The sequence below is a fragment of the Abramis brama genome, assembly GCF_963993115.1.
Source record: "Abramis brama genome assembly, chromosome: 22".
NCBI classification, from domain to species: Eukaryota; Metazoa; Chordata; class Actinopteri; order Cypriniformes; family Leuciscidae; genus Abramis; species Abramis brama.
The window spans coordinates 19,273,699-19,294,822 of record NC_139984.1 but is presented as its reverse complement, the minus strand read 5'-3'; the positions used below and the strand labels follow the sequence as shown (position 1 = coordinate 19,294,822).

Genomic DNA, 21,124 nt, shown 5'->3' with positions numbered 1-21,124 from the left:
CTCCCACAGGCCAGCCCCTATCAGCCGCACTTCTGAGAGGGAGTGAGAAAAGAGGGCAGTGCAAAGATGTAAACAGACAAAAGGAAAGCCATGTATAAATCATAGTGGGGAAAGAAGTATCCACTGTAATGTCAAAATGTCAGGTTTAGGCAGTCAAGGTAGTATTTGAAACGTATTAAGTGTAATGAAAGAAAGATGAATTTGCAAATACGTGTATTTATTTATTATTATTATTATTATTATTATTATGATTAATAACTATATACACGTATTTGCAAATTCATCTTTCATTACACTTAATACGTTTCAAATACTATCTATCAAATATGTGTATAACTATATACACGTATTTGAAACGTATTAAGTGTAATGAAAGAAAGATGAATTTGCAAATACGTGTATTTATTTTATTATTATTATTATTATTATTATTATGATTAATAACTATATACACGTATTTGCAAATTCATCTTTCTTTCATTACACTTAATACGTTTCAAATACGTGTATATAGTTATACACGTATTTGATAGATAGTATTTGAAACGTATTAAGTGTAATGAAAGAAAGATGAATTTGCAAATATGTGTATTTATTATTATTATTATTATTATTATTATTATTATTATTATTATTATTATTATTGATAACTATATACTTGAGTGGTTGGTTCTTTTTGTTCAAGCAAATGTTTTTTTTTTTATTATTGTTTGTAGTTTTAGCTTTTTATGCAATCATTGTTTGCTTGCACAGTTGTTTGGCTCTTCTCAGTGGCTATTTGATGAGATTAAGAGAAATAAAGGAGTGTCACAGTTGTTTCACTATTTGAAACTTGGATAAGCTAGAGTGTTGTAGATATTTTCAGTCACTGACAGACAGTTTCTTTTTTCTTTTTTGTTGTTGTTGTTGCAATAGTGCCTCTCTGAGGTGGGAAAATAAACTGCATGAAAAATTGGAATTTGTAAATTCCCTTAAGGGAACCATTCTGAGCATGTTTGTGTTCTCTTACAGTAGTGATTCCAGCAGTAGCTCCAGTGATCGATCTCCAGCTCGATCTGTTCAGTCAGCAGCTGTACCTGCCCCTTCTACTCAACCTCTACCTTCACTGGACAAAGATGAACCTCGCAAAAGTTTTGGTATCAAAGTGCAGAACCTCCCTGTGCGCTCAACAGGTGGGACTTTTATGAGTTTGTCAAATTAAGTAAAATGAAGACATGCAACTTTTCAAGAAGTAAAGCAAAAACCGTATTGCCAAACAAATTTAAGGATTATTTTGCAACATGCTTTGGTGAGACAGTGTTACTAAGCAGTACTAAGAGTATTAATATAATTATGCTCTATCAATTTTAGATACAAGCCTGAAGGACGGCCTTTTCCATGAATTTAAGAAACATGGCAAAGTCACATCAGTTCAGATCCATGGTGCCTCTGAGGAACGATATGGATTAGTGTTTTTTCGCCAGCAAGAAGACCAAGAAAAAGCTCTAAGTGCATCTAAAGGGAAGCTGTTTTTTGGCATGCAAATTGATGTCACTGCTTGGCATGGCCCAGGTTGGTTTCTTGCATTTAGTGCACAATTCTTTGTTGTTATTAAAAGGTTTAATAGTAGCATTGGGCCTAACATTGTTCTCTAATCTGTCGCTGAATAGAAACCGAGAGTGAGAATGAGTTCCGGCCTTTGGATGAACGTATTGATGAGTTTCACCCCAAAGCTACAAGGACATTATTCATAGGAAATCTAGAGAAAACCACAACCTATCATGACCTGCTGAATATATTTCAGCGTTTCGGAGAGATTGTTGTAAGTAGCATTTTGAAAATGTTTTTTTTTTTTAATTGTGCAAGTTTAAAAAATATATATTGTTGACTGTATTGTCAACACTGCTTATGTATGTACTGTTTGTTTTTTTGTTTTGTTTTTAAACTAGGATATCGATATAAAAAAGGTAAATGGTTCCCCACAATATGCCTTTCTCCAGTATTGTGACATAGCAAGTGTCTGCAAAGCAATTAAGAAAATGGATGGTGAATACCTTGGTAACAACAGGTTAAAGGTGAGGATGGGATCAGATTAATCAAGTGATTCAAAATGTGGTTGTCTAAAGTTAATTTGCTATGTACAATTACCAGACAATCTTCATTTAGTAGAATATTTTTAGAGAAGAAAAGAGTATTATACAATTATTTTACAATTCTACTCATTAGAACTAAAACCGATAGATTACACAGGACATATTGGTTGACTAAATGGGTTTTCTTTCCTGCAGCTTGGTTTTGGCAAGAGTATGCCTACTACATGTGTATGGTTGGACGGCTTGTCCTCCAGTATTACCGAACAGTATCTAACAAGGCACTTTTGTCGTTACGGACATGTTGTAAAGGTATTCATCCTGTGCATGATTTAAAGTTTCTATATTTTTCTTAAACTCATGTTCTGTACTCAATTTCAATAAAATAACTGCATTAAAATTTGATGTTTACTTGATTTCTATATATTACATTTTTCTTTTTTTTTCTTTTTTAGGTTGTGTTTGACCGACTGAAAGGAATGGCCCTTATCTTATATAATAATATAGAGTATGCGCAGGCCGCTGTCAAGGAAACAAAGGGTTGGAAAATTGGAGGAAATAAAATAAAGGTCTGTATTATAATATGAATTTTACCACTGCACTTCAGAGTGACTTGACAAACTCACTAATTGTTTGTCTAGCATTAATAATTAAATTTGTTTGTAGGTTGACTTTGCCAACCAGGAAAGCCAGATGGCTTTCTACCGTTCAATGCAGGCATCTGGACAAGACATAAGAGATTTCTATGAAATCATATCTGAACGAAGGTGAGATGTTGTATGTTAACACCTCTTTCATTGTGTAGAATCAAGGTGCCTTTATATCCTTTTATATTTAATCATTTATTTATTTTTTTGCAGAGATGAGCGCCGGCCGCCATATCATGAGTTCACAGCTGAGCGGGCATACTATGAGAATGTGCGTACCCCAGGTTCCTACACAGAGGATCCACGCCGAAAATATCCTGCCAGAAGTCGAGAGTTTTATTCAGAATGGGATCCTTACCAGGGAGATTACTATGATCCACGATACTATGATGACCCCCGTGAATACAGGGATTATAGAGACCCATATGAGCAGGATATTCGAAAGTACAGCTACTTACAAAGAGAACGTGAGAGGGAAAGAGAGAGGTTTGAAACGGATCATGAACGCGACCATGGTCGACGGACAATTGAACACAATCAAAGCCCATCCCATCCACGTCGTCCCGCTAGCCCTGCTGCCTCCCCATCCCTTTCTGAACGTCCTCCCAGTGACTCTGAACATCATGTTTACAGCCGCTCATCTGAGCGAAGTGGCAGCTGCAGCTCGCTTTCTCCACCACGATTTGAAAAGCCAGATAAAATTCGTTTGGAGAGGCACAATAGGAGTGATAAATCAGAGAAAGACAAATCAGTCTTTGAGGCAGATCGTGGAAATGGAGGAGAAAAAGAAAGACGTGCTGGACGTAAGGAAAAAGGAGACAAGGACAGGACTGAGAAGCAGAAGTTGAGGAAATCAAAACTTGCATCCCCCACTGTTCCATCATCAGAGACAGACCTTGAACTTGACAGGGACACTAGCCCAGAAGCTAGCTTAACTTTGCGAGGTAAAGCCAGTAAATCATTTGTCAAAGACTACTCTGGAAAAGGAAAACTTGATCTGCCACCTTGTGTTGTACAGCTGACAAGAGTAAAGGAGAAGGAAGGGAAATTAATAGATAGTATCCTCAGTGAGAAACAAAAAACAAAGGTTGGGAGTGATCCTGTTAGGTCTCCAACCACCCCACCCTCAGTTGATCACAAGAGTATGCCTTTCCGCATAGACACTCAGGCTAGAGATTTCTTTAAGCATGGAAAACATCTCAAGGAGAAGGGCTTGGCTAGTCAAGTTGAGGTTGTGGATAAAGAGGGCAAGGTGAAAAACAAAAAATACTTCAAAACTGATCTTCAATTTGACAATAGCTCTTCTGTGGATGCTGACCGATTGGCTGCACGAAAGAGGCGCTTTGAAGAAACATCTGGAAAGGCTGATAATTTGAGGAGGATAAGTCAGGAGGAGGATGAAGGCAAGTTAAGGAGATTTATTGATGAACCTTTGCTGAAAGACATTGATTTTGATAAAAAGTTGCTAAGAAAAGAAGCACACAAGAGAGAACAAAAAATGAAGCCAGAGAGGATGGTTACTGTTAGTACTCTAAACGAAGAGATAGACACTGTAATGTCAGTAGGCCTCAGTCTAGACCTTCAGGCCCGACTTGGTGAACCAATTGAGGAGGCAATAAGTTCCTTTGATAGTCTTGATCAAAAGATAGGTTCTTTTGGAGTTAATAGTCAACCAAGTTTCAGTCTTGCTGTCTCTGATGATGGAAGTGTAGATATGGAATTTGCTAGAGACCAAGAACAGCAGCACTTAACTAGCTACAACGTACTCTCCTCAAGGCTGGAAAGAGATTCTGAAAGTAAGGAAAGTTTGGTCTCGGACATTGATCACTCGCAGAGTTGCAGAAAACAAATGGAGCAGAACCGTCGTCTACAGCAACAATTGCTAGACTGTGATAAATCTGATAAAACTGAAAGCACACCCAGCACTGATGCAGAAGACTTTGAGCATCGAAGTCTTGTGCATGAGTTAGGAAAACCACCTCAAGATGTAACTGGCGATTCACCACCCACTAAGCGAAAGAAGTTAGGAGCATTTGAATTTGATTTTGGCACTAAAAGAGAGCGAGATTATCAGAGGTTTAGACGGATAAATGTTGAACCTGAAAGGAGACTTGCTTCACTTCCAGGGACACCCTTTTCTGAGGAGGAGAGAAATGCATCACAATTGCTGGACAAAGAGCCAGATTCACCATTGGCAATGGACAAAAATTGCTTGCATTTTGATGTATCAAAATACAATATTGGCAACACAGAGCAACAAGGACTTTTGCCACATGCAGAGATTTTGAAAGTGAAAGCGTCATTGACAGAAGAGGAGTTCTGTTGGGAGAGCAATATTAGGCAGGCCACATTGACAGGAGAAATGAGCTTCCCTACCAGTTTTGTTAAACGAGAAAGTATCCGAAAACGCCCTGAATGTGAATTGGAGCCTGGGGAGGTTCAGTCAGACTCTGATGAAGATAGTGAAAGTAGGCAACTTTCACTAAAGCTAAACTCTTTCAAAAGAGAGCATGAGGAGAAGCTTTCAGATGTAAAGTCTTCTGAGTCTCTTGAAAAGAATAAGTTCTATGAATTTGCATTGGATAAGACTATAACGCCAGACACCAAAGCTCTACTCGAGCGTGCTAAGTCACTGTCTTCATCTAGGGAAGAAAACTGGTCTTTCCTTGGTCATGACTCAAAATTCAAAAGCTTTCGAAATAGCACAGACAAGGAGAAGTCTGAACCCACTCCAATACCTATTCCTTCTTGGTACATGAAAAAAAAGAAAATTCGCTCTGATTCTGATGGAAAGTTAGATGCTAAAAAGGAAGATGCCAAGCCTGACGAACAAGAACGACAAGAGCTCTTTGCTTCACGCTTTCTTCATAGCTCTATCTTTGAACAGGACTCGAGGCGACTTCAACACCTTGAGCGGAAAAATAGCGACCCTGAAGTTAGAGTTTGGAGAGAGAGTATTACAAATGATTCCCAAGGGGAAAAAGCTGGGGCAGGAGGAACAGACCTCTCTCAAGAACCAAGAGTACTTTTTCATAGCCGCTTCTTAGAACTTCAACAAAGAGATAAGAACCAACAGCTGCCCATTTCAGAAAGAGTTTGTGTAAATGATCAGATGGAGGAGGAGAAGACACTGGATGAAGAGTTTGGGCCATCCCCCAATGTATCAGAAATTTCCCAAGAGTTGTCAGTAAGTCATATCCCAGCTACAACATCACCAATGTCTCTCTCTAAAGTTTCAGAGACTTCTGTGCAGCATGATAAGCCAGTTTTGCCCTCTACATTAATAAACCTAGATGGTCGAGCAGTTGTGAATGAGTGGCCTGAAGATGCTCCAAAAGATTATTCTCCATTAATTAACCTAAAGGAGGAGAGCACAGCTGTTGCAGTGAGTACTACACCTCCTGAACCCATGATAAAGGAAGATGTGACTGTCAAAGAACCTAATGAAAAGCTGGGTGAGTCCAAAAGAACTGTAAGCCCAATTGTTGAACGGGATATTGATGTCAAACCTCCTACTCCTGGTGCATCTTTAAGTAATGTTGAGCCAGAATGTGATCAATTCCAGGCATCTTCTCCTTCGTTTCCAAAGCCCAGTCAAGCTCAAGAGATTGCTGAGCTTTCAGAAATAAAAATGGAACCTGCTAATACATATCTTCACAAGGTTGCATCCCCACTAGATGTGGAGCTGCCAGACACAGAACCTGAGATTGAACTGGTACAGACACCACGTAAACAACCTAAAAGTAAAAAGGTAAAAACTGTCTCGCCAGCATCAACACCGATCCCTCAAGTTGCTAATGAGAAACCAGCTACACGAAAGAGTGAACGCATTGATAGAGAAAAGCTAAAAAGATCTTCATCCCCCAGAGGAGACTCCACAAAACTCATTGCTGACTCCAGAAACTCTACGAAATCTCCTGTTCATGCTACAGATTCAGAGCAGGGCCATGAATCAAACACAAACCATGGTAGAACACGACAGCGACGGAATGTACGATCTGTCTATGCAACACCCCTTGAGGATGAAGCTCCACAATCAGGAAAAGAGATTACAGAACCTCCCCGTGTCACCCGTAAGCGCTGTAGTGATAAGGAGGCTGGAACACAGCATATGGTAACCACACTTGGTAGAAGAGGTCGTCCACCCAAGACTCGTAGAAGAGGTGATGAAATGTCTCCAGTTAAGGGAGATCATACCAAAAATTCTGAGAGTGAAGACTCTGAAAATAAAGAGTCAGCATGTAGTGGAGAAATATCAAAAGCAGCAGAGGCATGGCGCTCTCCACGATCTCAGAAAGGGCAGTCTTCACCAATAAGAGCAGGACAAAGCAGAAAAACATTGAAATTGGACAAAGTGCCAGGTAGCCCAGAATCCATTCAGTCAGACAAAGCAGGGGTTGATGTGTCACCTGCCCTCGATCACCAAGCTGAATCCAAAGATGAAACTTCAATGCAAGTTGGACAGTTGTCACAAGAAACCAAACAACATAACATATGTAAAAGAGAAAATGAATTTGCACATTCTGATGAGGATAAAACAACTGATGCCGACTTAGAAATCACTCCTGTAGAAAAAACACAGCCATTAGATAAGAAAATCAGGGCATCAAGGCCAACAAGAAACACCAAAACAATGCCTGAAGATAAGCCTGTCAACGTTATCAGTCTCACTGTGGATGCAGCTAAGAATGCCCTTCATTCAGGTGAGGACAAAGCTGTAAGTTTAGAAGGGTCTTTGAAAACCAAAGCCCCACAGTTAGTAAAAGAAGAGTCAAACATCCCAGTTTACCACAAAGAGGAAGATGTGCACAGTACTGATGAAAAGGACGAGTCTCTTTCAGAAATGGAGCCTCCTACTGATCCTGTGGCTGCCTTGCTTGCCCGTCAAATGGAACTGGAAAGGGCAGTGGAGAATATTTCAAAACTTACTGATGAACAGCTTCCAGCACCTTACAAAGAACCTTGTACTGAACCACCAACCCTAACACCACCTGTTATAGTACAACCTGCAGATGATACAGAGGTAGAAAAGCCTGCCAATCCAGCAAGTGAAACTGAACTGGCAGCTGCAATTGATTCCATTACTGCTGAGGATATATCTGGTGATGCAGATGGATTCTCTGCTCCAACAACATACACAGCCCTCCTTCCCACACCAGAGACACTTGTTCTGCCTGTATCAGGTGAGGTTATTGAACCTGAGACAAACTCGACTGTAAAGACTATTGTACAGTCTGAACAAGATAGTGTTAAAGTTCCAGATTCAAAATCTTATCGAACATGTAAAACAGATACTTCATTCACAGAATCTCCATTATCAGAGGCAGCCAAAAAAGGAGGAAGAGCACGGCCAAAAACTCCAAAGAAATCCAGAGGTCGGAAGGTTTCTTTGAACAGAAAATTAGATATGGCTGAGGATGCAGTGCTGGAACCTGAATCCACTACAGTCAAACTTCCAGAGTCTATCCCAGAAGAGATTAAAACTGCCAACCCTAAGGCAGCGACATCAGCAGCTGCAGCAGCTGTAGTCACTGTTGCTGCTGCATGCAAACATGAAGCTACATCTACAGTAATTTTGGACACACCAAAAGAGGCAGAACAGCCTGCTGTCGACCAGCCTGAACCTCAAGAATCTGCCTTCCACTCTGGAAATAACAGTCCTTCTTATTCAAGGACACAGCAGCTATCTCCTGAGCCAGTAGCATCTACCCTTACTTCTACAGCCTGCCTGAATTCACCTACATCCTCTAAGACTCCTCTCTCACCCCCTGAGTGGAACACCAGGACAGAGGAGAAGGGAATTATCCCTAAACCTAAAGTTAAAGTGTCTTTGTCTACACCAGGAGTTGGGGGACCTCCAGCAAATCCTCCCATGCCTCCTGACACAAAGGCCTCTGATATTGACCCAAGTTCCAGCACATTGCGAAAGATTCTAATGGAGCCGAAGTATGTATCTGCTTCAAATAGCAATGCAGTCCCAGGTATGCAGTTCACAACCACATTAGCAGATCCACGGATGTCTAATAATGAAAATTCAGTTGAGGCTGTGCTGCCTTTAAAGACCTCTCTACCTGAAGAAAGACCTAGCCCTATAACTCAACTTGTACCTTGTACAGCACCACCACAACCACCTCTTCTGCAACAATGTGGTACTCCACAGATCTTAAAAGAGAAACTGGCTATAACTTCCACTGCTACTTCAGTCATTAGTCGGATCCCTATGCCCTTTGATTTCGAGGACACTCCTCGGATCTCTTTAAGCAACCGTAGCTCTGGAATGTCCATACCGAAGCAGAAGTATTGTACAGGCTTGAATGAAAATAGCAAGTATCATGGACTTAACCCCTCTGAGGATGGCGGAAGTGTTGGGCGCCCTGTTGTTGAAAGCACACATTGTAACACAGGGTCAAGTAGTGGTTTGAGGGTCAATACATCCGAGGGTGTGGTAGTGTTGAGTTATTCTGGACAAAAGACAGAGGGACCACAGCGGATCATTGCTAAAATAAGTCAAATCCCTCCAGCCAGTGCAGTTGATATTGAGTTTCAGCAGTCCGTTACAAAATCACAGATAAAACAAGAACCACCATCTCACCCATCTACACCAAAAGGATCACAGACACCTACGGGTTATGGACATGCAGGGGTAGTATTAGCTGGCCAAACCTTTAGTGCTCAGCCTGTAATTTCCTCGATTAATCAGGAATGTCCTAGCTCTGAAAAATCTGAGCCATCCTACCACACTGGTCAACATGGAGGTTCTGTGAAAACCTTCCAACAGTCCACAAGCCATCCTCAACTTCTGAGGTATAGCCAGTCAATTACACAGCAGCAGCATTTTAAGAAAAATGGAGTAACTGAAACCATTTCAATGAAAACTGATATAAAACCATCACAGAACTTCAATGTTAAACCAGTTTTAAGCCCACACCATCCATCTTTGGTAGGCAATCACATTTTAAGTTCAAGTGCTCCACATGAAAGAGTGGTCTCACAACCCAAGCAAGATTCACATTCTCCAAGGTCGTCAGGCCATTCCACGTCACCCTTTCCAAAAGTTTGCCCTCCTAGCAGCTCAGTTGTTTTGGGACCAGCTGGCCCTATATCTCAGTATGTGTCAAATATACACCATGCTGAGCAATCAGTGATAATGCCCCCTCATAGCGTCACCCAGTCTATGCCCATAGGTCATTTGTCCCAAGGAAATGTCAGAGCCAGTACGGCATCGTTATCTGGAATAGGTTATGGAATCCGTTCAGAAAACCTCTTATCGCCTCGATCTGCACCTCCACAACGTTCCACGACTCCTCAACCTGCAGTGATCAGAGATGTTGTGCTGAAGTCACATGCAGGTTTATCTGGTGGTGGCCAGGTTGAGACAAGCAATGATGATATGCTGAATCTCCCACAAGGACTTCGTAGAGCTTCTGCACCACAGTTACAACCGGAAAGCATAGTAATGCAGCCTGAATTCAAAGGTCTGCATCACAGGGCATTGCGTCTAGACCAGTATGCCAGAGATGTGCGTTTACTTGTGCACCAGCATTTAACTGACCATCCAGGTGTTGTAGAAAATCGCCAAACTCGAACACCAGAGGCAATGCAGTCATCTTCACACATATCTACTTCTTCTAAAGCTTCCCCTGTGGTAAAGAATGCTCCACAAATTGTGAGGGATGCACCAAAAGCAATGGAGCTGAAGATGACACCCTCCCCTCACTCAGACAGCAGGATAATAGGGCACACCCCTGGCTCTGTGATGGTATCTTCTCAAGGAGTTCAATTGATTCATACTGGAAATCCAAACTCCATGTCTGAATACTACAGAGAAATGCGTGGCTTCCATTCTCAGTATCCAAGTCATTCAGTAATTGGAATTAATTTGGCTAATCGTGGAATTGCTGCATCTCAGGTGAGAGTTTGTTTTGTGCTCTACAATTATAATTTATGCAATACAGTTATCAGTTATGTTAGCCATGATATGTATATATAAATATTGTCTTGATTTAAGATGTGCATTCTTCACTAGGTCTCACAAGTTGATCAATGTCAAAGACAGAAGGTTCCCTCTGTTGAGTCTGTGGGAATGTCACAGACATCTTTTGGTGAATCAAAACTTGACGGTTCTCACATTCGACACCCAAGCTCCATGGATTTGTCTCACATATCACGAGTTCAGAGTGAGACGGGCTCTCCCTCTTACACTTCTCCAGTGAATATAACACCCAAATTGGAGTTGCCTATCACTGTGCAGAAGGGACCTCAAGGACCTATTTCTAACCAGTTGCCACGTCCATCCTCAGCCTCTTCTCAGATGCGATCAGAATTTAAACTTGACCACACAGGACTTCGGTCGGTTGATATGGTGCAGTTGTTAACGGTTTGTAATCTTATTTTACTATTATTTCTATTGATTTTTTTTAATTCCTTCAGAAGTACAATGGATATAATATTTATTTTTGTCATTGTGGTTGTAACTGTTTTTGTCTTTGAGCAGAAATACCCAATTATTTGGCAAGGTCACCTGGCACTTAAGAATGACACTGCAGCAGTACAGCTACACTTTGTGTCTGGTAACAATGTTCTGGCTCACCGTTCACTGCCACCACCAGAAGGAGGTGCCTTTCTTCGCATTGCCCAGAGAATGCGTTTAGAGGTCTCACAACTTGAGGGAGTTGCAAGACGTATGACTGTAAGTATCCTGTCTTATTTTATATCTCTTTCTCAAACCATATTAAGGATTTGTCTTAAAGTGCCCCTATTATGCTATTTTAAAGTTTCCTAATGTAGTTTTGGAGTCTCCTACAACATGTTTGCATGCATCAAAGGTCAAAAAACTGTTTCATGTTGTCATAATTTACATTTGCACATCACCACATTTTCAATGATTCTCAAACGACTCGTCAGATGAATCAATCTCTCTAAATCCCTCCTTTCCGCGAGCTACTCTGTTCTGATTGGCAGACAGCTCAGTCTGTTGTGATTGGTCTACCGCGTGCAGCGCGTGTATCGAAAACAAAACCGCCCATTGTCAGCTCTGCGTGTCCTGTGGCTTCCTACACCGTAAACTAAACACAGTAACAAACAATGACGCCGATTTTACCACCATCAATCCTAACGCGAGTCCGAAGATGAAACATTGAAAGAACTAGTTATTCAACCCGAACCTCTATCGCAAGGACGACTCGAGCAGGACGTTTCTCAGTGATACACTACTCAGTTTGAGGTACATTATGAGATGCTGCAACTGTTATTCCTCACCATCATTCAGTATTTACAAGTGAATGTCCATCAAACAAACCGATTATTTTACTTGCACTTGTTTATTGAGTATTTTTCTAATTTATTGCGGTGAACATGTGGAAACTGTATCAATAACAGTGCATACATTAGCCGAACTCTAGCGTGAATGACTGATGTAACATAAACGTTGGTAAAACATCTTTCTCCATGCTTAATCTTTCCTCAAAGTATTGAGAATGACAGACAATCCGCATTAATAGACACAGTTTTAGCTAATAGTGGCCAACAACTGATCAGCAGAAGTATTTCAGTAAGACGGTAATAATGTGAGTTAACCAGTTAGCAGGAGACCTACACAATATAAAACTCAAAACTAAGTCATTTGATCACCATCTTTCAAGAGCAAGCGGTTTGCGAATCCTACGCTGAACTCCGAGATTTGAGAAGGCGGCGTAAGTAAAATAAAGGGAACCCAGCGAAAGTTTAGGATTATACTGCTGTGGTATCATGGTAAAGATGAATTTTAACCACTGATTATTCACATGCTCGTCCTTGGGCAGTGAAAAAAAACTGGCTTTACCTTCATATTGTAGAGCACAGCATCTTCTCGACATGATGCTATCCAGTATCCACAGGAATCAGCTGCCGGTTTGAAGGGGTTCAAGTTTTCCCCTGTAAGCAGAGCATGTGAGCGGAGCGGTTATATTTCCTCCAGAGCGGAGAGCGCCTTTCCGAAGAATCCGCTCCGCTCGCTCATTCCTCTTAGCAACGCTCGCTCAACCCAGAATGCACTTTGGTGATTTGCTAGTTCGAGACAGTCTGTAAAATAGCTAAGCACGAGTGGAGCAATAGGTCATGGAGTTCAGGTATTGTTTTAGTGAAGTTGCAAGCCTTATACATAAATGCACAGTAAAAATCAAAGTTAAAAACGAGCAGGGAGAAGAAATTGGAGTGTGGAGAGAGTGCAAGTTAGCAAAGATTTATATTGGAATCTAAAGCGGCACATTGGCAGAAAACACAAGGATGTGCTACGCAAACATAGTGCAGCAAAAGGTGAGCTATAGGCCTGCGATAATAAATTGGATAAATAGGTAAGGTAGCTATTGTGTTGTACCCCGCTCTTTATATGCAAAAATTACACCACGAATTAAGATTTCCTCCCATGATTTTAAGAATTCGTTCTCTCATTTAGGCTAAATCATGGCCACAAATTAAATATGTTCTCTGGGTTTTAGTAAATTATGGCCACGTTGTTGAAGTAATTAATTATCTCGTTTTATTAAAACTAGGGATGTCCCGATCAGGTTTTTTTGCCCTCGAGTCCGAGTCATTTGATTTTAAGTATCTGCCGATACCGAGTCCCGATCCGATACTTATATAATGCAAAAAAAAAAAAAAGAATAAAGAAGAGCGAAAAAAAACAGATCCAGGATGTTCCTTATTTTGTATTTAATTCACCTTATTTTAACATTCAACAACTCTGTTAACAAACAGAGCACTTCTGTGAGGTAGCTTGAACAATCAAGTAATAAATAAATTCTTCACTTTTGGACTTTAGTGCAACAGTAAATATTTTTAAAAGTCTAATATATAAACAAATAGCACCTCAACTTAAAATACCCGGCAGGCATGTAAACAAATAAAAAATAAAAGTGCCACAGTGTTTGCAAAGCCAGTAATGTGCTTTTAGGAACTGCACTCCTAACTCTTACGCCGGTTTCACACTGCACTGTTAGCAGAGCGTGCAGCGCGTATTTTTTTCGCCGCCCATGTTAACAGATTAAACCAGGCTTTAGAGCATTCACACCGCGCGCAGAGGCGGCGCGGCAGCGAGTAGCAGGAGCAGAGCAGAGCAGGAGTGCCGTGATCGTTTCGGCGCCGAGTCTATTTTTGCTGCGCCGCTTTTGCTGAATTAAAGTGACAATACATTGATCATGGCCAAAATACACCGCAGTTTTATCCAAAAAGTTCATTGATGATATCTATTGTGTTTTAAACAGTCAATCAAATGACCAACAGCAATTTAAAAAGACCAAAAACAAATGTCCAAAAACAAACTTGTTGCCATAACAATAAAAACAAAGATGAACCAAAAGTTATATAAATGAAATTATTAATAAAATATGCTTCTTGACAAGTCTTTTCTCTTAAATGTATTTGAAAACGAAAAAAAGCAATGCCAACTTATCCATTATAGACACTGTCTGTACACAACCCGCGGTTCAGCCGCGCGTGACAAACGCTGCCAGTATGAAAGCAAAACGCGGGTGTCCTGCTCCTGCTCACCATACGCACTGCTCCTGCGCTGCTTACACTCTAATAACGCGTGCAGTGTGAAACCGCCATAACTCTGTGTCACCGCATAATAGAGGTGTTAAAAAATAATGAGAATATAAATACATATATATCCGAGTCCTGATCGGGAGGTAACGTCCGATTCCGATCGAGTCTGAAAACACGCGATCGGGCCCGATTTCCGATCACGTGATCGGATCGGGACATCCCTAATTAAAACAAGGGAATGAATTATTACAATGTGGCCATGCACGATTTACTAAACCAGGTAGTCTAACGAATTATTATATAGTTAATTGTGTGTTCGCTTTAATTAAAATGAGGAAACGGATTATTAAAACATGGTGGCGTTGGATAATAAAATAAAGAAAATCTAATACTTTTTCAGTTATTGCATTTTATAGGCAAGTTTGCTAAAGAGATTGTCATGTTTTTTTATTGATAAAGTTAATTTAATGCATTTAAATGAATAAAAAGTAGGCTACAGACTGTAACAGAATGTCATATCATAACTGTTATTTATAATCCTACTATTGATACATTATTTCAAGAAATCCAATACAAACAGAAATCAATTAGCCTACTACAGAGAAATGTAATGTTGGAGCGGGATCTGAGCAGGATTTGTTTTACCGGTGAGCGTTTTGTGAATGGAGCGTTTGCTTGGGCCGTGAGCGTCTGAGCGGAGCGCACGTGCATAGAGCAGAATATTGAGCATCGCTCACATGCTCTGGGTGTAAGTGGGCGGGCAAAATGCTAATGTTTCATCTTGACGTCACAACGAAACGGCTTATGACTCGTTTGAAACCGATTCATTTCAATGACTCAGAGTCGACTCTTACTTTTGAAAGACAATAACTTTATATACGGTGCACTTTCAGATTTAAAACTTTGCAGGATGTTTTCATTCTTTTAGAGCTATGTTACATACTGAAAGGTCATTTTCAAAAATCCATAATAGGGGCACTTTAAATCTAATTTTAAATCTATCTATTAAATCAAAGCGAAACAACAAAATCTACTGAAATGTCAGGATAATATTAGGAATTTAAAGGAAAACCTTTTTTTTTCTAGGCTGAAAATGAATACTGCCTACTGTTGGCATTGCCTTGTGGATTGGACCAAGAGGATGTACACAACCAGACCCATGCTCTTAAAACTGGTTTTATCACTTACCTGCAAGCAAAACAAGCTGCTGGAATTATCAATGTCCCGAACCCAGGCTCAAATCAGGTAAGTCCTCTTAAGAACAAAAATTATAACCGTGTGCAGAGTTTTTCCTGAAATAAAATAGTTTAGCAAGATGCTCATGTCTAACCACACATAAAAGATTAGATGCTTCCATATGTGAAAATAAATAATTTAGCCATCTGGGGCCGGTTTCACAAAGCTATTTTAGACCGGTCTATAGTGTTAGACAAGTCTAAAATTTGCTCATAGACTAGTCTAATGCAAGTTAGACTGTTTCACAAAAATAAAGACGGACTTAATTTAGACCAAAAAAATTAGACACCTTACCCCCAGGCTAACTTAGGTCTAAGACTCTGTTACCTTGGCAACTAGCAGTATCAGTTACAAACTGCCAAAAGAAAAGGGAAAATGGCTCATAATTTAAACATTTCTTCCAGTTATTACATTCCCAAGTAAAATGTCCTTGTAACTGTTAGGGCCGCGTTACATAGTCAACGTGAGCAACGATTGACGCGCTCCCTTTCATAGTCTGAGCAGTGGACGCAAGCGTCACGGGCGATGCGTGAAATGCAATACACCGCTCACGCAACTGGGGGTAGTAGAGTCATAGTGGAGTCATAGCTCTGAACGCCCGTCTATTTCGCTTCAAACGCTCACTTTATACGCGCGTCCTATTCGCCTTGGATGCGCGAATGGATTCAAAATGTTCAAGCGTCGAACTAGACGTGATAGACGCGAATTTGACGCTCTATTCGCGTTTGGTGTGAATGCTGCATAATAACAGGCTGTGATGTCAAGATTGCAAGGCTGAAGTGTGTGTGTGTGTGTGTGCGTGCGTGCGCGCGCGCGTGTGTGTGTGTGTGTGTGCGCGTGTGTGTGTGTGTGTGTGCGCGTGTGTGTGTGTGTGTGTGCGCGTGTGTGTGTGTGTGTGCGTGCGTGTGTGTGTGTGTGTGCGTGTGTGTGTGTGTGTTAGAGAGAGAGAGGCACGGGCGCGATCGAACAATGGAAACATAATAACATACGCCGTCATTTATACTCCTCCAACAAACACATATTTTCCGCTGGGCTAAACAGCACTGAGCGGTTGAATGCGCTTACTCGATCCGCCATGTTTTTTGTTTTGAAAAGTGTCTTATTTTACCCAGAATGCATTGCAATGTAGTCCTACTTAAGATAGTCAGAGTCTTAAGTGCTTTGTGCAACGGTATGATTTAGATGTCTATCTGAAGTCTGACTATCTACTATATCTAAGCCATAGTCCAAGTCTATCTTTGTGAAACCGGCCCCTGCTGACTTAAAATGGGACATTCCACGTAAGGGTTTCCACGAGGTGTCCATTGTCAGGTATTAATGGACGACGGTGAGGTATGAACGTCCGACGCGCAGAAGTCCATTAATACCTGACAATGGACACCTCAAAGGGCATTAACCCGCTTATACCATGGTCACTTGCCAAGTAACACATTTTTAAAACATTAGTTTATATTTTAATTAGTTTTACAATCGAAATCTAAAGTTTTTACAAACAATAACTTGGTTTCCCTGGTTACGCCTGACGGTTTATTTACTAGGTGTCCTCCATCACTTTTTAATGGACACCCTGCAGCCAATCAGAATCGAGTACTCACCCAGACCATGGTATAATAACAAATAATTTTCTTTTGTCTTCCTTGTAGCCAGCCTATGTTGTCCAGATTTTCCCTCCTTGTGAGTTTTCTGAGAGCCACTTGTCTCATCTGGCTCCGGACCTTCTCAATAGCATCTCCAGTATCTCTCCCCATCTTATGATTGTCATAGCTTCTGTATAAGAGGGAGATCCCAGCTTCCCATACCAACATGCCAACACCAGCCTTTGAGACTTGCCAGTTTTCTTCTTTTTTTTTTTACTCTGGAAAGCACCTCAATGTCCTTTTTGGCCATGTACTCGCTCTCTTTTTGTTTTTTCACCAGCCTTTTAATCCATTGACTCATTGCCACTTTCGTTTAACTGTGTATCATCTTAAAGTACACAGGGATAAATGGAGCTATCCACAACGATCAATTCTCTGATCATTTTTTCCCTTTTTTTTCATTTGGAGATTTGTATCTATGGTTTTTAAAACACTGAAGATCTTTGGGATTTTTTGGACATGGGAGTTAAGAAATTTTTTATTGATTTTTTTTTTTCTTTTTTTTTCTGAAGAATAATCAGACCAATCATTGCACTATGTTATGAAAATCAAAAAAAAGAAAAAAAAAAAGAAAAACAAGTTTGTACAAATTTGGTTATTGAAATTGTAATTTTACTTTATTACTTGGACATGCTTCATTCACCAGCCATTTGTGGTAGACTAAAAATGTTATCAAGTCAAAGTAGTTCGATTGAATTGCTTTGACACATTTTATAAAAAAAATAAAAAAAATAAAGTAATATAAAGCAGTTACTGTTCAGTCATAAGTAAAAAAAAAGTTACTTCCATGTTATTTGTAGAAATTGCTCTCAATATAGCCCTTATTCTTTCCCAAAGGGACAAAATGTTGGATCATTGTAAGTTGTACAGTTTACACTTGATGCCTCAATTGGGGATTGTATGTATACTTTTTTCGCTTTCTTAATACTTGCAAAGTGAATCAGGTGAAGGCCTGGTTGTAAATATGTATATTTAAAGACTTTCAAAGCAGTCATTAGACACTGCATATGACAAGCATAACCAGATTGACAACCTATTGCCATCAACCGTGAAAGTGAACTGTCAGTTACCACTTGAGTATCATTTCATATTTTTGTTTTGTTGATGTTTTTGAAATCAATCCTGTGCCATAATTTTTAATGGAGAAAGCTAAATGAATTGAGATTTATCTAGTTTTATTTTGATACTTGACTTTGTATTTGTCACTTGATCTTTAAGGCCTGCTTTTACATTGCCTTGTTTTATGCTTTTTGTCCCCTACCTCTATTTCTGTCTTTTTTATTGTCATGTTAGTAACTATTGGGGGATCCTAAATGATGATATTGTCCGTAGGACCCCTAAAGTGTTAAATTCTGTTTTCCACTGTTTCTTTCTTGTTTTTTACATACCTCTGAATGTCCAATAAGAACAGTGCAATGCAAGTGGTAAATATACTTTGTAAAGAGAGAGAGAGAGAGAAGAAAATATGTACAAATCTGTCAGGAGACATGATAGAGACTTGCTTTTTTGGTCTCCTTTCTTCATTGGTGTCTCCTTGAGCCAAGCTGTAAATAATCATTTTCATTTTGTGTGGCTTTTGTTTTTTTTGTCTTTGTTTTTTTTGTTTAATGTCAGGGTCACTATTTTGTTTTGTGAGACAAAACAAAAGTATGTAAAGAAAACCGATGCAGAAAGTAAACCATGAGTCCTAGTTTTGCAGTTTCATTGGGTTACTACAAATTCGCTCATGGCTATTTTGAAGGCACTTACATTTTTGATATACAACTTTAAAATATCAAAATACCAAAAGAAAGAAAACAAAAACAGCTGATCTTAAAATTTTGTCTGATTTATTTTATTTCATCATTTTGAGTGTATTTTGCTGTTCCTCTATGAGGACATTTAAAGATGTAAAATACATTTTGTTTGTTAACACCTCTGCAGATCATTAAATGGTCATTCACTCTGTCTTGTTGGTGTTTGTTTGCTTCACTCTGATCTCCTTCACTATCAATTTTATACTGTAATACTTGCCTATCATGTACAGTTTAGTTCAGATTGGTTATTGCATATTATGCAATGGTATTGGTCAACTTTTTAATCATTTAAATTTTGCATTGTACAAAAGGGCAGCCTTTGAAAATTTGAAATGAATCAATTCAAGCATAACATTTAGTTGGAGATCAATGGCCTACAGTGTTAGTGTCACTTATAGCCACTTGATGGCAGTGTTGTGACACTGAAAACATGTTCTGTATTTTCATCTAATGGTTTATGATGGGTTTTGGCTACACTGAACTTAAATCTTTTGTGTGGTTATACAGTGAACCTGAAAAAGAGTGAAAGAATATATCTAGGTTTATTCCTCAAGCACAGCACATCTGATGATGATAAACCTACATTAATTCTCTAAATTAAAACTTTTCAATCTTAAGAAGAACAAATGGCCTGTAACTGCCATTATAAATAGAGACATTGGAATCGATTTTTCTAAAAGTATAGTATCATACTATACAAAGTTATAAGGACCCAACAATGTATCATTCCAACCCTGCATGACTTTTTCCTTATTTTTATAAAAGAAAATATTTTGAGAAATGCACTTTTTTGTACATACAATATAATTCAGTTTGGTACATTCTTCAAAATATCTTTTGTGCTCTGCTTAGAAAGAAATGTATGCAGGTTTGGAACGACATGGGTGAGTTAATGATGAAAATCTTTGGTTAAAATATTTTAAGGTGTCATTGTTACAGTGTAATTATATATTTAAGTACTGAGTAATATTAATTAACATGTACTTACTAGGGTTAGGGTAGGATTAGGGTTTGGTTGAGGGTTAGTTGAATGTAACTATGCATAATTTACTGTTATTACTATGTAACAAGGACACTAAAATAAAGTGTTACCCAGTTTTAATTTTGGGGTGAACTATGCCTTTAAGGACATTACGTGTTATTTCGATGTTTTGTTACTTTCCAAAAAGTGTTTTATTTGCCTGTCTTTTGGCCAACTATGCTTGTATGCAAGTTGGTTATAAACGTTTAAGAATAAATGTAATTTAGGTAGAATAAATGATGAGGGAGGGTGAGCAGGAAAGAGGTATTTTGTATTCTGACCAGCTCTTGGTTTGATTTGGCTGATCCCATACGAATCAAATTCACAAACCCAACCCGCATTATGTTCCTCCACAGGGAATTCACTGAATTCCCAGGGGCAGTGTTTTGTGGTAGCGCTGGCATGACCCTGAAGACCGGGAAATTTGTGAATATGGTGAGTTGGAAGATACATCACAGAGAAATCTCTTTCTCTAATGATCCAAATGTATCCCATCCCGACCACAACGCTTATATTGAAGAATACTATCTTGCTCCAAAGCTGTGGCTTTTATGTCAGGTTTAATCATAGAATATATACATATTTTGAACTTGCATTTTACTTGAATGAAAGAACATATTCTTAGAGACTGAGGTTTAGCTGCGATAAAATCTGGTAAACCTTGTTCTACCTATAAATCTGAAAGACAAAACGAAGGGCAAGTTTCAAAGACATATCGCTCTCCTCATCTTTCTTTTCATCCCAGTAGGAAGTGGGGTGTGTTCATGGAAAAAAAAGGAGGTGAAGAATATAAGATTTACAGTGCCATGACAAACCAAGACCAGGAATGTTAATTGACACCCACTCCCGGCAAAGCGCAGTGATGCATTTGCAAGGAAGTATGAGGATCTGGAGGGCCCAAAATAATGAAAGGAAAGTAGAGGTATAGCATCTATACGACTCCTCTACAGTTATAAACCAGGCCGACGGCAAAGGTAGCAGTAGGAAGTTTGGTATGTAGTAAAAACCACAGTTGGAGGACATTGCAACAAGAACAGGCATGCAAATATCTAATTCATTCAAATTGCTGGGAGGGTTTTTGACTGCTTTATTGAGCCCATATGTCGGTGGCCAAGTGATATGATACTTAGATGGTATTTTTATAAACACATCAGGCCGCTTTAGAAAGATCTGTTTTGCATTTCTCCTTAAGCCC

General features: G+C 39.5%; 1 protein-coding gene across 4 annotated transcripts in view; it reads left to right on the top strand.

The window, feature by feature from the left end:
- Positions 1-19,059, top strand: part of spen (spen family transcriptional repressor) — a 37,415-nt gene extending 18,356 nt beyond the window's left edge. For 2 of the 4 annotated variants that reach the window (XM_084099925.1, XM_084099927.1), the window contains 12 exons: positions 1,015-1,172; positions 1,351-1,551; positions 1,650-1,801; positions 1,929-2,054; positions 2,268-2,381; positions 2,525-2,638; positions 2,736-2,836; positions 2,930-10,625; positions 10,743-11,093; positions 11,211-11,405; positions 15,326-15,484; positions 17,119-19,059. In XM_084099925.1, coding sequence (XP_083956051.1) covers positions 1,015-1,172; positions 1,351-1,551; positions 1,650-1,801; positions 1,929-2,054; positions 2,268-2,381; positions 2,525-2,638; positions 2,736-2,836; positions 2,930-10,625; positions 10,743-11,093; positions 11,211-11,405; positions 15,326-15,484; positions 17,119-17,250 — 9,499 coding nt within the window. In that variant the 3' untranslated portion in view covers positions 17,251-19,059. Of the gene's footprint in view, positions 1-1,011; positions 1,173-1,350; positions 1,552-1,649; positions 1,802-1,928; positions 2,055-2,267; positions 2,382-2,524; positions 2,639-2,735; positions 2,837-2,929; positions 10,626-10,742; positions 11,094-11,210; positions 11,406-15,325; positions 15,485-17,118 lie in introns of all 4 variants that reach the window. The other 2 variants (XM_084099924.1, XM_084099926.1) reach the window with 1 other exon arrangement.
- The last annotated feature ends 2,065 nt before the right edge of the window (positions 19,060-21,124 follow it).